General features: G+C 38.5%; 1 protein-coding gene and 1 long non-coding RNA gene across 2 annotated transcripts; both read left to right on the plus strand.

Annotated features, from left to right (window-relative positions):
* The first annotated feature begins 987 nt into the window (after window positions 1–987).
* LOC135437848 (putative gustatory receptor 59d) lies at window positions 988–11477 on the plus strand. Its single transcript, XM_064695924.1, has 3 exons — window positions 988–1046; window positions 10199–11259; window positions 11316–11477. The coding sequence occupies exons 2-3, from the start codon at window positions 10240–10242 to the stop codon at window positions 11475–11477; spliced, it is 1182 nt and encodes a 393-aa protein (XP_064551994.1). The 5' UTR covers window positions 988–1046; window positions 10199–10239.
* LOC135437932 (uncharacterized) lies at window positions 6209–7021 on the plus strand. The gene is made up of 3 exons (XR_010437776.1): window positions 6209–6328; window positions 6389–6644; window positions 6703–7021. It is a non-coding gene; the product is annotated as an uncharacterized LOC135437932 (long non-coding RNA).
* Window positions 11478–11809: the final 332 nt, after the last annotated feature.

Genomic DNA, 11809 nt, shown 5'->3' on the forward strand with positions numbered 1-11809 from the left:
GAGGGTGCGGATACACCCATTCTCCGCAGTCTAATCATTAATATCGGTCATTCGGAAGGGTTGCTGGCCATGGCAGTTGAGGGAGGCAGCTCCGGAGATTGGCGACGGCGTTGACTATCGACTTTCAGCCACTCATTTCTTGGCTAATTGCGCGACGTCAAATGGCCCAGAAATGTGCCCGGGTACTTTGAACTCTGGAATTGCCTACTCGCAGACGCTGTGAATGTTCAGGCACATTTCGTTACGGCTTAATTGATTAGCTTAATTTGCATTTAATGTTCATAATTTTTAAAATGCGCACACAGTCTGCTGCTACTTTTGCTGCTGATGCTGCTGCTGCTGCTGCCGCCTCCATTTGTGAAAGTTTGTTATAAATTTCTTCATTAAATATTTTCATTCATGTGCCGCTCGCACACCCCAAAAGGGTTTCGCGCGAGGATTCCCTTAGACAGAAAGCGAAATTAAATGAACTGGCTGCGCTGTAATTATTCATGTGGGGATTTCTTAGCCGGAGCCGCCTGCTAAGCCAGCCAGATAAATGCGAAGGCATCGCTTGTCGTCTCAGGCAGAAGGTAACCCTCAAGTTATTTGCATAGTTCTTGGAAGTGGTTTTCTTGCGTAATAACTCACTGGATGCGAGTAAGTAGTAAGTAGGTAGTTTCGACACAGGTGCCTCATTTAAAATGGTTTGCCTGAAGCGCTGGGGTAATGTTAAGTAAACAAGAAGTACAGTCAAGGCTGAAGAACTGCTTAAAATGATTATAAATGTCAGTTTCATAAAGTCAGGTTTCACAAACAGATCCCTTTGATTGGCAGCTGCCATTTTCTGGGTTTGACAAATTTGGATTGAATTAAATTGCTTGAATTCGATTGCTCGGCTTGAAAACTCAATTTTTTTGACGTAAACTTACATCGTTTACAAGGAGAAAATATTCTAATTTATATTAATAGATACGTTCTTTTCTTATTCACATAAGAGCTTTGGGATGCAAACAGAAAAAGCATCCGTCTATGAACGAAATTAACTTTGGACTAATACGACTCAAGTAAGTTTTTTAAAAGTTGTAGATCTAACTAAATTTATAGATTGTAAAATAAGTTTAACACGTTAATATATCTCTAAGTAAAGGGCTGCTGTCCAAATTCATAATTCAAATATTTAGCCAGAGGTCAAAATTTTCTTAAATTTTAAAAATCTTTGAATTTAACGCTTAAATTCTAAAAACGTATCTAAAAATGCAAAAGAATTTTTTGGTAAACTAAAATAATAATGAGGAAAATAACAGTATATTTTGGAATGTTTATTTGTTAGTGTAGGTAAACACAATGTTCAGACCTTCACATCCATATCTTCATCAAAATATTCGAAGCTCTTATTTTGAAATTATTTTGATGTTCACAAAAGCTCATTCAATTTTGAATCTTCATTTCACGCAAATCATTTAAAACTTTTCCAACATCTCACTTCATATTCTAAACCGAAAAGTCTGTGAATGTACACAAAAAAAACTTTGCACAAAAAGCATTTAGAATTATAAACTTGTAGCATTGTGCTGTACCCTACCGATATTCGAAACAGTTTCAACAAACCATTTGCCAAAAACCAGTTTACCACTTTTATCAACTGCTTTCTGAACCAGATCCCAAACAATGCGTTAAGGAAGCCCACGCCAAGTCACAATAAAAGTCTAGACGTTGGTAAACAACAAACAAAAGACTCTATAGAACAGTGCCCGGACAAAAAGCAAAAGTGCTGGCAAAAAGTTTTCAGCATTTTCAATGCTAGCCTGCATAAAATCTGCATAATTGACATTTGATTGTGCGCCCTAAAAGGCGTGGCAGAAGACAGCGCGCTCTCATAACTATTCCACTATCGATATTAGCATTTTCTCGCAGCAAACGCGAACTTCTAGGAACTACAATGAAAGGGAAACGAATCATTGATACACTTCCTAAAGTTTGCAAGCAAACCAACAAAAGATAGAATTTAACGACATGAAAATATGATATTGATTAATAACAGAGCAAAATAAGCAAACAATTTTTTTTTAGTTTTTATTTATATTGTTTTCTGTTAGATAGTTTATCTAATATATTTAAAGGTATTTAGAACTAAGACGCTTCGATTGAATACAAATTTAACCTGCAAACGCAAAGTAAAATGACCTAGTCAATACATTAATTTATAAGAAAAAAATGTTCGTTTTTAATTATAATCTATACGCAATATGGAAAAATTTTAACTTTTAGTTTTTGTTTTAATACAAACAGCTGTTTAATATTGTAATGGCGCACCCCTACTCTAAACTCCCGCAGCCTTATCTGATGCTAAAAAGCTTTCAATAATATTAAATTTCTGTTTGGTTAGGCCACTGAGTTGACAGTAAGGCCGACAGGAGCCAGTTGCATTGTGCAGCAATTGCAGCAAGTTAATAGGCATGTGCACAAACACACACACACACACACACACACACACACACTCACACACTTACGCAAATGCACACTCACTTAAAGGCACACACAGATACAAATTAGTTAAATTACAGGCGCTTCTCGCGCAGGTTTCGGTTGATTAGAAAAAGTGGCAACCAAGTTCGCTTCGGCTTTGGCATTGGCTTTTGGCTTTGGATTCGCTTGGCATCAACAGGAGAGCAACCGGTGCAGGCAGCGAATCAACCTGGCAGGTAGCTCGTTTTCTTTGCCAGCTGCCGCTAACGAAGCTCAATTCGAGCGCCAAATTGAAATTGATTGTGACATTTGATCATGCGTTCGCCTCGCTGGGAAACTGGCAGCTTGCAGCTCGCAACTGGCAACTTGCAACTAGGTGCCCAACTGCCTGCCAGCCTACCATATGAAGAGCTCCTCCGCAGGAATTCGCGCGGAAAATTACAAAACGCAGATTGTCTACATATCTTCTCCATTTTCTGCCTTTCCTAAGTTGTCGCTACGCATTGGATTAATTGGGCGGATGTTCATGGCCTGGAAAGGCAGATAGGTAGCTTAAATGTAGGTTGTTGCTGGCCTTTATTAATGTCAGAGATTCAGTTGACAGTTGAGTCTAAAGAAGATAAGTTGAGCTAGTTGAAATTGAATTGGTCGCGTGAGAGAAAAATTAAATAGAGAAATTTCGTAGCTTTTTAAAGTATTTTGACTTTTAACATGAATTTTATATCCATAGAACACGTCTGGCACACTTTTGTCGTCCAAAATGTCCGACACAATTTGCTTCAAATTATTTAAATTGCCACTGAGCAGAAAAAGTTGTAGCTCCGTATGTCTGGTACACTTTCGAACACATGTCACGCACTCGACTTGGACTACTCGAAAGCCCACGCAACGACGACTTCTAGGCCTAATCCCACGCATAGCTGCTTGGAAGACTGCCGGCCGATACTTCAGGCCGGTCGTAAGAAATGTTTAAGTAGAACGCCTGGCGATGCGATGAAATTGCAAAAATAATCAAATGCGAATAAAATCAAAACATTGTGGCCAAAGTAATTTGCATGCGCAGAACCGGCAGCCACTTGGACTGCCCCAGCGGCTTGTTGGCCGCTCACACTTAAAGACAACGCCAGAGGCGCCTCAGGCCGCTGCAGATTGGAAGTGTCTGAAGACACTTGTTGGCTGCTTGCCAGTGCCAGTGCCACTGCCAGTGGCAGTGGCAGTCGGCAGCCACATAGACAACATAACATGGACAAAGTTGCGCCACAAAAGCCCGCGTTGCAGAAGCAGTTGCAGCTGATCATCATCTTCTTCTTGGCCGACGACAGCATAACAAATGAACATTTAAATGGAGACGCAGGCGAATGCCAGGCAGACCACCGTTTTTTCTTTCTTCGTTTTGCTTAACATAGAGAAACATCCACTCAAGTGGGTAGCTGCCAAGAGGAAGACATTTCGAAGCTTTAATCAAGCATCAAGTGTGTCGTGGAAAAGTTTCGCCTTACGTCGGCTGGTCACTCAACTGGCCAACGTCCAACGTCATCGTCATGTACATCATGTCGCCTGCTCAACGAGAGCTACTCCCATCCATTTGGGGGTCGTCTTTGCCATTTTAATAAACGTTTGGTTGTCGGGCACAGATTGCTTTTGCCTTTGCCAGCTGCTGTTGATGCTCCTCGGCTGCTGCTGCTGCTGCTGCTGCTGCACTGCATCCATGCAATGCTCGGCATGAGTTGTTGAAAAGTTTAAATGGGTTTTACGCAAAAGTTTTTGATATGCTGCCGCCTCCCGCTGAATGATTTTTCCCTATTTCGCGCGGTTTGCTTGTAATTATTATCTCAAAGTTTCGCATTTTTTTTTCTTTCTTAAAAGCCACTTAAAAAATCTGTAAAAAAAAATTAAGTTAGCTGACTCTTTGATTGATTTACTATAGGATTATATGAAACTACTATAAGCAGAAAAAAATCTACTAATTAGTAGGTTATTATCTATTTAATATCTATAACTTTTTGCTTTGTCACGTTTTTTTGAGAGTCACCTAAATTTAGGATTGTATCAGTTTGCCGTTGGTGTGATTTGTGCACATACTTTGTAAAGTGAATATATTTTAATTTATAATTTCGCTTCCTTACAACAATGTTATGTTGTAATCCGTGCATTTTTACATTTAAAATATACTCCCTAAATTTTAAACTCTACCCAGAATTGTAATCTACCAAATATGGTTTGATAAATGCAATTATTGAGGCCAAAGTTTCACATGATTTGGAGCCGGACTCCCTCAAAAAAGATTTTTTAATTAATGGCTTGTTTTCGTTTCCGTTTTCGGCTTGTAACTGATTCGATTCATAGTAAATAATTAATAGTAATAGTATTCGGAGTTTCGAACTGGAGTTGGCTGGATTTGTTAATTTAATATTTACATATGAATATCATTCTACGACTAACATATAAGTATATATAAAAAATTAATTTAATGATTACATTTATTTCCTCAACATGCTATACCTAACATTTCCCTAAAATATAAACTCATCATCTACATTTTAAAACTACCCAAATTAAGAACTGAACTTACTTTACTTTAAATACATTTTCATTATATTGTTTGATTTTACTTTGAATGTCCAATTGTATGTAATGCTATAGCTGTAATAACAACTTACATGCAAATTCATCTAAAAACATCTGAGTTCTAAAATATAAAGTGTGACATTTATATTATAGAGAAATCTCTGTCATTTATCATCGATTCACTTGACTAATTCCTTGGGATTTCCTCTCAGCACAAGACAATTGCCAAACATTAGCACACAATTCAATAGGAAACAATTCAGCTGCAAGTACCAGATATACATATTTACATGCAACAACATTTCGTTTCGCCCAATAAACAGTTCGAGATTTATGCATGCAAACGTTTTATTAGCCCGGCCAATGCAGAAGAGCATGGAGAGAGTTTAGGACCGCAGGGGCCAGCTGCAACATTTATCGATACAATTGGCAGAAATATCTGCCAAGTGGCCACAAACAGTTTGAGAATGTGTGCCAAGTGCGCGAATGATTCTCTATATGGATTCGCTGCTCCAATTGGTAGTTTGGTCCGGTCGTTTATCGTTTAAATCTCCACGCGGCCACTGGCACTGCAGATCGCCGCTGGGATAAACTGCAAATACTCTGGTATTTTGGACAAACGCCAACGGATGCGGATTCGAATGTGAACTTGGCTTAAGTTTGATATTTGTATGCGTATTTATTATATGCAGTTAATTAATTGAATGTAAATAAATTTGGCATTGGCTTGTGGTCGCACTACGGGGATATGTGACTGCAGCAAAGCGCTTAAACCTGTGATTACAAATGTATGTATAAACTAACATATGAACTGGTTTATCTAAACGTATTGAAGTCAAAATAAAAGGTGATAGTCGCAATTCTAACAGTTGTCTGCTGTCTAATAGTTAATTGGACTGACTAAGAAAAACAAAAAACGTATGACTATATTTCAGCCTTTTTAACATATCTCCCTTTATTTTGTTTTCTCGAGCTCTATTTAGGTAATCATTAAACATCCAATTTAGAGTTACTCTATGGATTTAGCTGCTAAATATTTAATATGATAATTCGTAAATTTTTCTTCACATCTTTGTGGAGTTTCCGCAGACATTTGTGTTTATTGTCCAAAGAAGGTATCCAAACCAAAATTTGTTTCTCTCTGTTCAAAAAACAGTGTGAAAACAAACATTACTTAAGAGATGACGGGGTAAGCCAACGCCTATTGTATAGCTACACTCGAAGATGTCTTTTTCTGTCTGTGAAAACATTTGCACAAACAAAAGTTAATTCTTACCTGCCAAATTACCTGCAAATTTCAACAGAGAACATGGTATATACAATGACAACATTGCAATTAGGTGCGACAAACTAAACTATACTCTGCTCACAGAATAATAACAGCTGAAAATAGTCGAACAGAGTTTTCCTTACAAACTGCCAACAAGCTGATGAGCTTGTTGCCAATTCTAATTTGGCCCCTAATCCTTATTTAAAAAAATTATTGTGTAATTAATAAATTAAATTTATTTGTAACTAACGTGAACTTAGGCAGGAACATCAGTAAATTGTCTGTAGAGGTCTCAACCAGTACAGTAGAACCCAGCCCGACGCTAATATAGCTCAATTTTTCTCATTCTGAACAATTTGTAAGTAATATGACGATTCTCTCTAAACAGCTAGTAACTATTCGCATCCCTATTACAGTGAAAATTTAAATTAAATTCTCGGCAAAGCATAAAAAATTCAATTTTAAAACTTAAACCCATGCGGCGTCCGTTTAAGCTCCAGTGTGCCACAGTTGGGGCTGGTCAGCATCCACATCGTGCAACAGTTGTTGTTGTTGGCTTTGTCGCAAAAAGCAAATTGCCAGACAGCAGCAGCTAAAAAGATGCAAAAAGTGAGAGAAAACGTTTTGCAGGGCGCCGGCGATAAGGAATTTAATTTTATGCGCACTGGCGCCTCTGGCCAACTAAACACAGTTGCAGATACAGATTCAGTTGCAGTGGCAGTTGCAGTTGCAGTTGCGGATACATTTCAACTTTGTCAATGCGTTGCAAATATTTATAACATGCCATATCGGAGACCTGAATAAAAACCAAAATTAAATAGCAGACACTTCACTTGTTCAAGGGTATCTGCTGCAGACTTTCCCCCCCTTTGCCTTTGGCTCTACAACAATGCAGTCAGCAAACACTTTGAAGTATGTCAATGCTTTGCTTGCCACATGTGCAACATTTCGCAACAGGCAGCTCCACTTTTCCCCGGCTCCTGTCTGTGGCTGCTTAGCCAGCGATAATTTATGTGGTTGCCGCCTCTGTCGGCGCTTCGCTTTGATCACAACCGACAACAACAAAATTCCCTGCCCTGCAGAAATTCTCGCGCCTTCGACTTGCAACAACTTAAAAGCGAAAGTGACATTTTACTAATTTAGCATTTTGAATGCGTCTCGTGTCGAGCCGCGAAAAGATTTATTCGCAAACCGCAATGCATAATGCGGCATTGGCTTTGCTTGGTTTAATTAAAGCATCTTCTACAAATTTATACACTTGACTGGCCATCGATTGATTGATGGCTTGTTGCCGTGCCCGCCGGAGGTTCCAGCCAACATCAACGACTCTTTCAAGGTAAGCTAGCAACAGGCTGTTAGCGCTCTATAAAGATAGCCATCGCAGAAAAAGGGGTGTATCAACACAACCAGAGCTACAGTGGGTATATAGAGGAAATATTCTTGTTCAGTCGACTTAGCCATATCAGCATCTTTGCTAGTATTTCATATGAATACTAGACCCTTAGTCTGAAAAAAGGTAATGTGAGACTTGGCCTACTGCTATGACTATTTAAAACTCTAATTTATCGGACTATTATATCATCATATAGCTCCCTAAGAAACGATCTTGATAAAAATTAGAATAAGAAGCTACTATCCTAACGAGGCAGCACAAGCTTGTCAGCAATGGCATTTAGCTTCGAAAGTTGACTTGTTTTATGAAGCACTTGTCTTATGATTAGTATCGATACTGTTCATTCTGAAATGGTATTAAATTGTGGACACAATTTAGTTAGCTTCTTCAGCTTTTTATTGCATGGAGAGCACCTTCAAAAATGTCATAAATTTTCTGCATTTTTTTTATTTTTTCGTTTTTATTATTTGCGTTGACCCAAATACACAGCAGCGATCCATTGAGCAAGATGAATGGCTCAACATCATTCATTGGCAGGGCTCAGCAACCATTTGGAGTTCTATGGCCATTGACAAACAATACGACAAATTGGTTTTGTGTTTTTGTCCCATATTCGGTTTTGCAATTTGCGCAAATTGTTTTTACACAAAATATTTGCACTGACGGCTGACAGAGCTGGCAGTTTCAGATAGTCGAGTGCGTTCATAGGTCTGGGCATTTATATCGGTCATTAATATTGCATTTTTGTTGCACTTAAATTGCGTATACACTATAAAATATTGCATATAAATCGATTGCTTTCCCTCTCTCACTTTTATTGTGTAAGTCAGCATTTTTGCGCATTTTGAACAAACATTTTAAAATATCGGCATTTTGCGTTCGCCTCTCAATGATTTGCTGCTGTTTGCATTCTGCACCGAAATTAATTGCGTAAATTGTATTAAATGTTTCACCATGGGCAGAAAACAGCGCAAATTTTAATTGAATGCCTTTTGTTTGGCCAGCTCGAATGTGTTTTTGCCGGTTCGATCCACTTAAATGCAAATCGAGAGCCCTAAAAACAAAAAGCTGCCTGGATTGCATTTGGCGCGATAAACGAATAAAGCACTGCCCACAACGCCTCGTCATCGGCAAAACATATGCGATTTGTTCACTAATTGGCTTATGTTTGCATTATGCCAAAAACTGATATATCAAATGGGGTTTCTTTGCCATGATAACATATTGGTTGTCAGTTGAATGGAATTAGTATGACCAAGAGTGCACACATTAAAAGAGCTCGACCGTAAAACACCAAACCGAAACATCAAATAAAAAAAATAAGTCAGAGTGCTTTAGTCGAAAGTGGTCGACAGAGAGATACCCTGAACCTCGCGCCAAGACACCTTTACAAATAGTCTAGCTTCCCTCTAACAACAAAAACACATACTATTGAAAATGTATTCCTGAAAAGCATTGGTGTATCCATCAAGATCTACATGACATCATAAGAACATGAATATTGTACCCTCTAGCCGTAGTCTATTTTTTTTGTGGTGGCAATTGGAATGAGCTAGCCAAAAGTGAAAATTTTAAAATTCGCTCAGTAAGTAAGCTCAGTTAGTTTTTGAGAAAAGCATAACTAAAAACAAGTCTCCAAATACTATGCACATGGGCTGAGATATCGAAAACGGGATAGGCTTGTTCTGGTATACGAGAAGATATAATTGTAAGTCTTGGCGGTATACTGTAAATATCTAAACTAAACCTTAAACCAAAGCTATTGTTACTATCCTCACGCTAATAAAAGTTTCTAGACTACAGTAACAGATATCAGAAAATACTAAAAGAATTTTTAAGAAAAAAAAAAAGTTATATGTGTAAGCATCTGGCAACCTCGTTCCATGCTCATTCACAGAATGGATATAATAAGAATCCTTATCAATATCGGAAGAGAACAACAATGGAGAGGAAATCTAAGCAGCAAGCGCACAACTGCAAAACGAACAATATACAAGTCTAATAGAAAAATATACTGATTAATAAATATATAAGCCAACCTTAAACTATCCTATCTATTCTCAATGTATTTACAAGCCAAGATTACTCAGCTAAGCTGGTTCTTCCAAATTAATGGAAACTAATCCAATTATCATTAATGCCATTAACAGATATGCTCTTTGATCGTTATTGCATTTCTCAAGTTCTTAAATGTTTGATAATAAATAAAATGTATATATATATAATATATTATTCGCGCTGTACGCAGTATACTCGTGGTATACCTCATATGCTCTCTAAATTCCAAACAGAAAATGAAATTCGTTCAACTCTACTTCGGAAGTACTTTCGATTACAGTACATTTATTAATTACATATAATTAATTATTATGAAATTACCAGGAAAAGCTATTGCTTAATGCACCTACGTCACCTGAAGGAACGTTATCCTACCTAACGTACACCATTTGCAATCAGCTCATTAGAACCCATCGCATTATCCATTAATCTCATCGGACCACACGCTTTTCCATTGGCAGTTGAAAGGTTGCACAAGTGAAGAGCAATTCAGTCGTTCGGTATGTTTGACCCAGCCAAGTTTCTGATCCGCTTGAACTACTTATATGGACGCTTCATTGGAGTCATCAACTTTGAGATCGACATGGAGACGGGTAAAGCGTGGATAAGCAGAAAGGCGACGATCTATGCTGCGATAGCTAATACGTTGATCTTTGGCATGGTGCCGCTGCTGATTAACAGTCAGATTTGGAAGGTGCTCTTGGTCAACGCGAACCGCCTTCATGAATACGTGTTCCTTGTGATGATGTGCATGCGCATCAGCTGTGTGTTTGTGACTATATTGAGCCGCTGGTGGCAGCGCCAGCGTATCGTGGATTTGCTATGCAGCCATTATCGTTTGACCGTAAAGCAACCGCAGGTGATGCGTTTGACGCGAAATGGCGTCATCTCCAAGGTCATCAGCGGCACGCTCACGGAGGGCATTCACATGGCATTGGGATTATATGGACTGCACGATAAACTCACGCCCATAATGGCTTTGAGCGTATTCCCACTTTACGTGCTGATAGGATTGCTTAATTTTATTCTAGCCCAATTTTACTTTGCTTTGCTAAATGTACACGGACACTACCTTCTCATCAATCAGGATCTGCGCTCGATTGTGGCTGAAACACACTTGCTGGAGTTGGACCATTCCCGAATGTTCAGCCAGGTCAAAAGCTTTGCACTGGCCACTCGCTTGAACAGTCTGGCCAGATTTCAGTCTCAGCTGCAGAGCCTCATCGAGCGCATGACGAAAATCTTTGGATTGCAGACACTTTGCATGTGCATAATATTTACCGTAACCATGATTTCGGGTGTTTACTACACCTTCTCTGCTTTTAAATACGGCATATTGAACATCAACTGGTCTAGCTGGTACAATTTGTTGGTCCTGTGCGGCGTCATCAGCTACATCGCCGACTCCTACATCACCCACTCTATTACAAGCTATGTAAAGGACAAGCATGCTGAAACGGTGGAGCTTGTTGCGCAATATCCAACATTTGCGCATGGCCTCGATGAGCGCCTCGTAATTGCAGTGAGTGACATTCTATTATGTAACCCAACAACTAACCCAAGTCTAACTGCTTTCAGTTCGAGAGCTTTCAAATGCAGCTAATACGCAATCCTCTGAAACTATCTGTGATGGGCTTATATAATATGGATCGTCGTAATGTGATAGCAATGTTCGGCTCCTTGATATCATATTCACTAATTCTGATACAATATGATATCAAATATTATAAATCTAATTAAATGAATAAAATTATTAAAAGTGCGTCAAATCTAACATTACTATCGGTACTAGATGTTTTAATAAGTATGAAAGCCTTAGATGAATAACTAATAATATCATTAATTTCAATACTGTTAGTTATTAAAAGACACTTCTGGGATAGGCATATCAAGCCGTCTTTCTGATGCAGGCATTACATATGTTGGAACCGGCCTGGTCGGACAACTATATCCTATAGCTGCCATAGGAACATATTCTGTAAATATATTAATCAAAATTATCATATACGGGCTTTATTGTTCCCGCATATCTGCAAAGGGGAAATATCTACAAGGGTATTAAATCTATAGCG

Source organism: Drosophila montana, unplaced genomic scaffold (assembly GCF_035044405.1).
Source record: "Drosophila montana isolate Dmon_TW-CO22-7 unplaced genomic scaffold, ASM3504440v1 contig_3833_1, whole genome shotgun sequence".
NCBI classification, from domain to species: Eukaryota; Metazoa; Arthropoda; class Insecta; order Diptera; family Drosophilidae; genus Drosophila; species Drosophila montana.

Bases quoted from the DNA above. Each gene is read 5' to 3' on its own strand.
- LOC135437848 (XM_064695924.1), top strand. From the start codon at position 10,240: ATGTTTGACCCAGCCAAGTTTCTGATCCGCTTGAACTACTTATATGGA. The intron at 11,260-11,315 runs GTGAGTGACATT...AACTGCTTTCAG, and splicing joins ATGAGCGCCTCGTAATTGCA to TTCGAGAGCTTTCAAATGCA.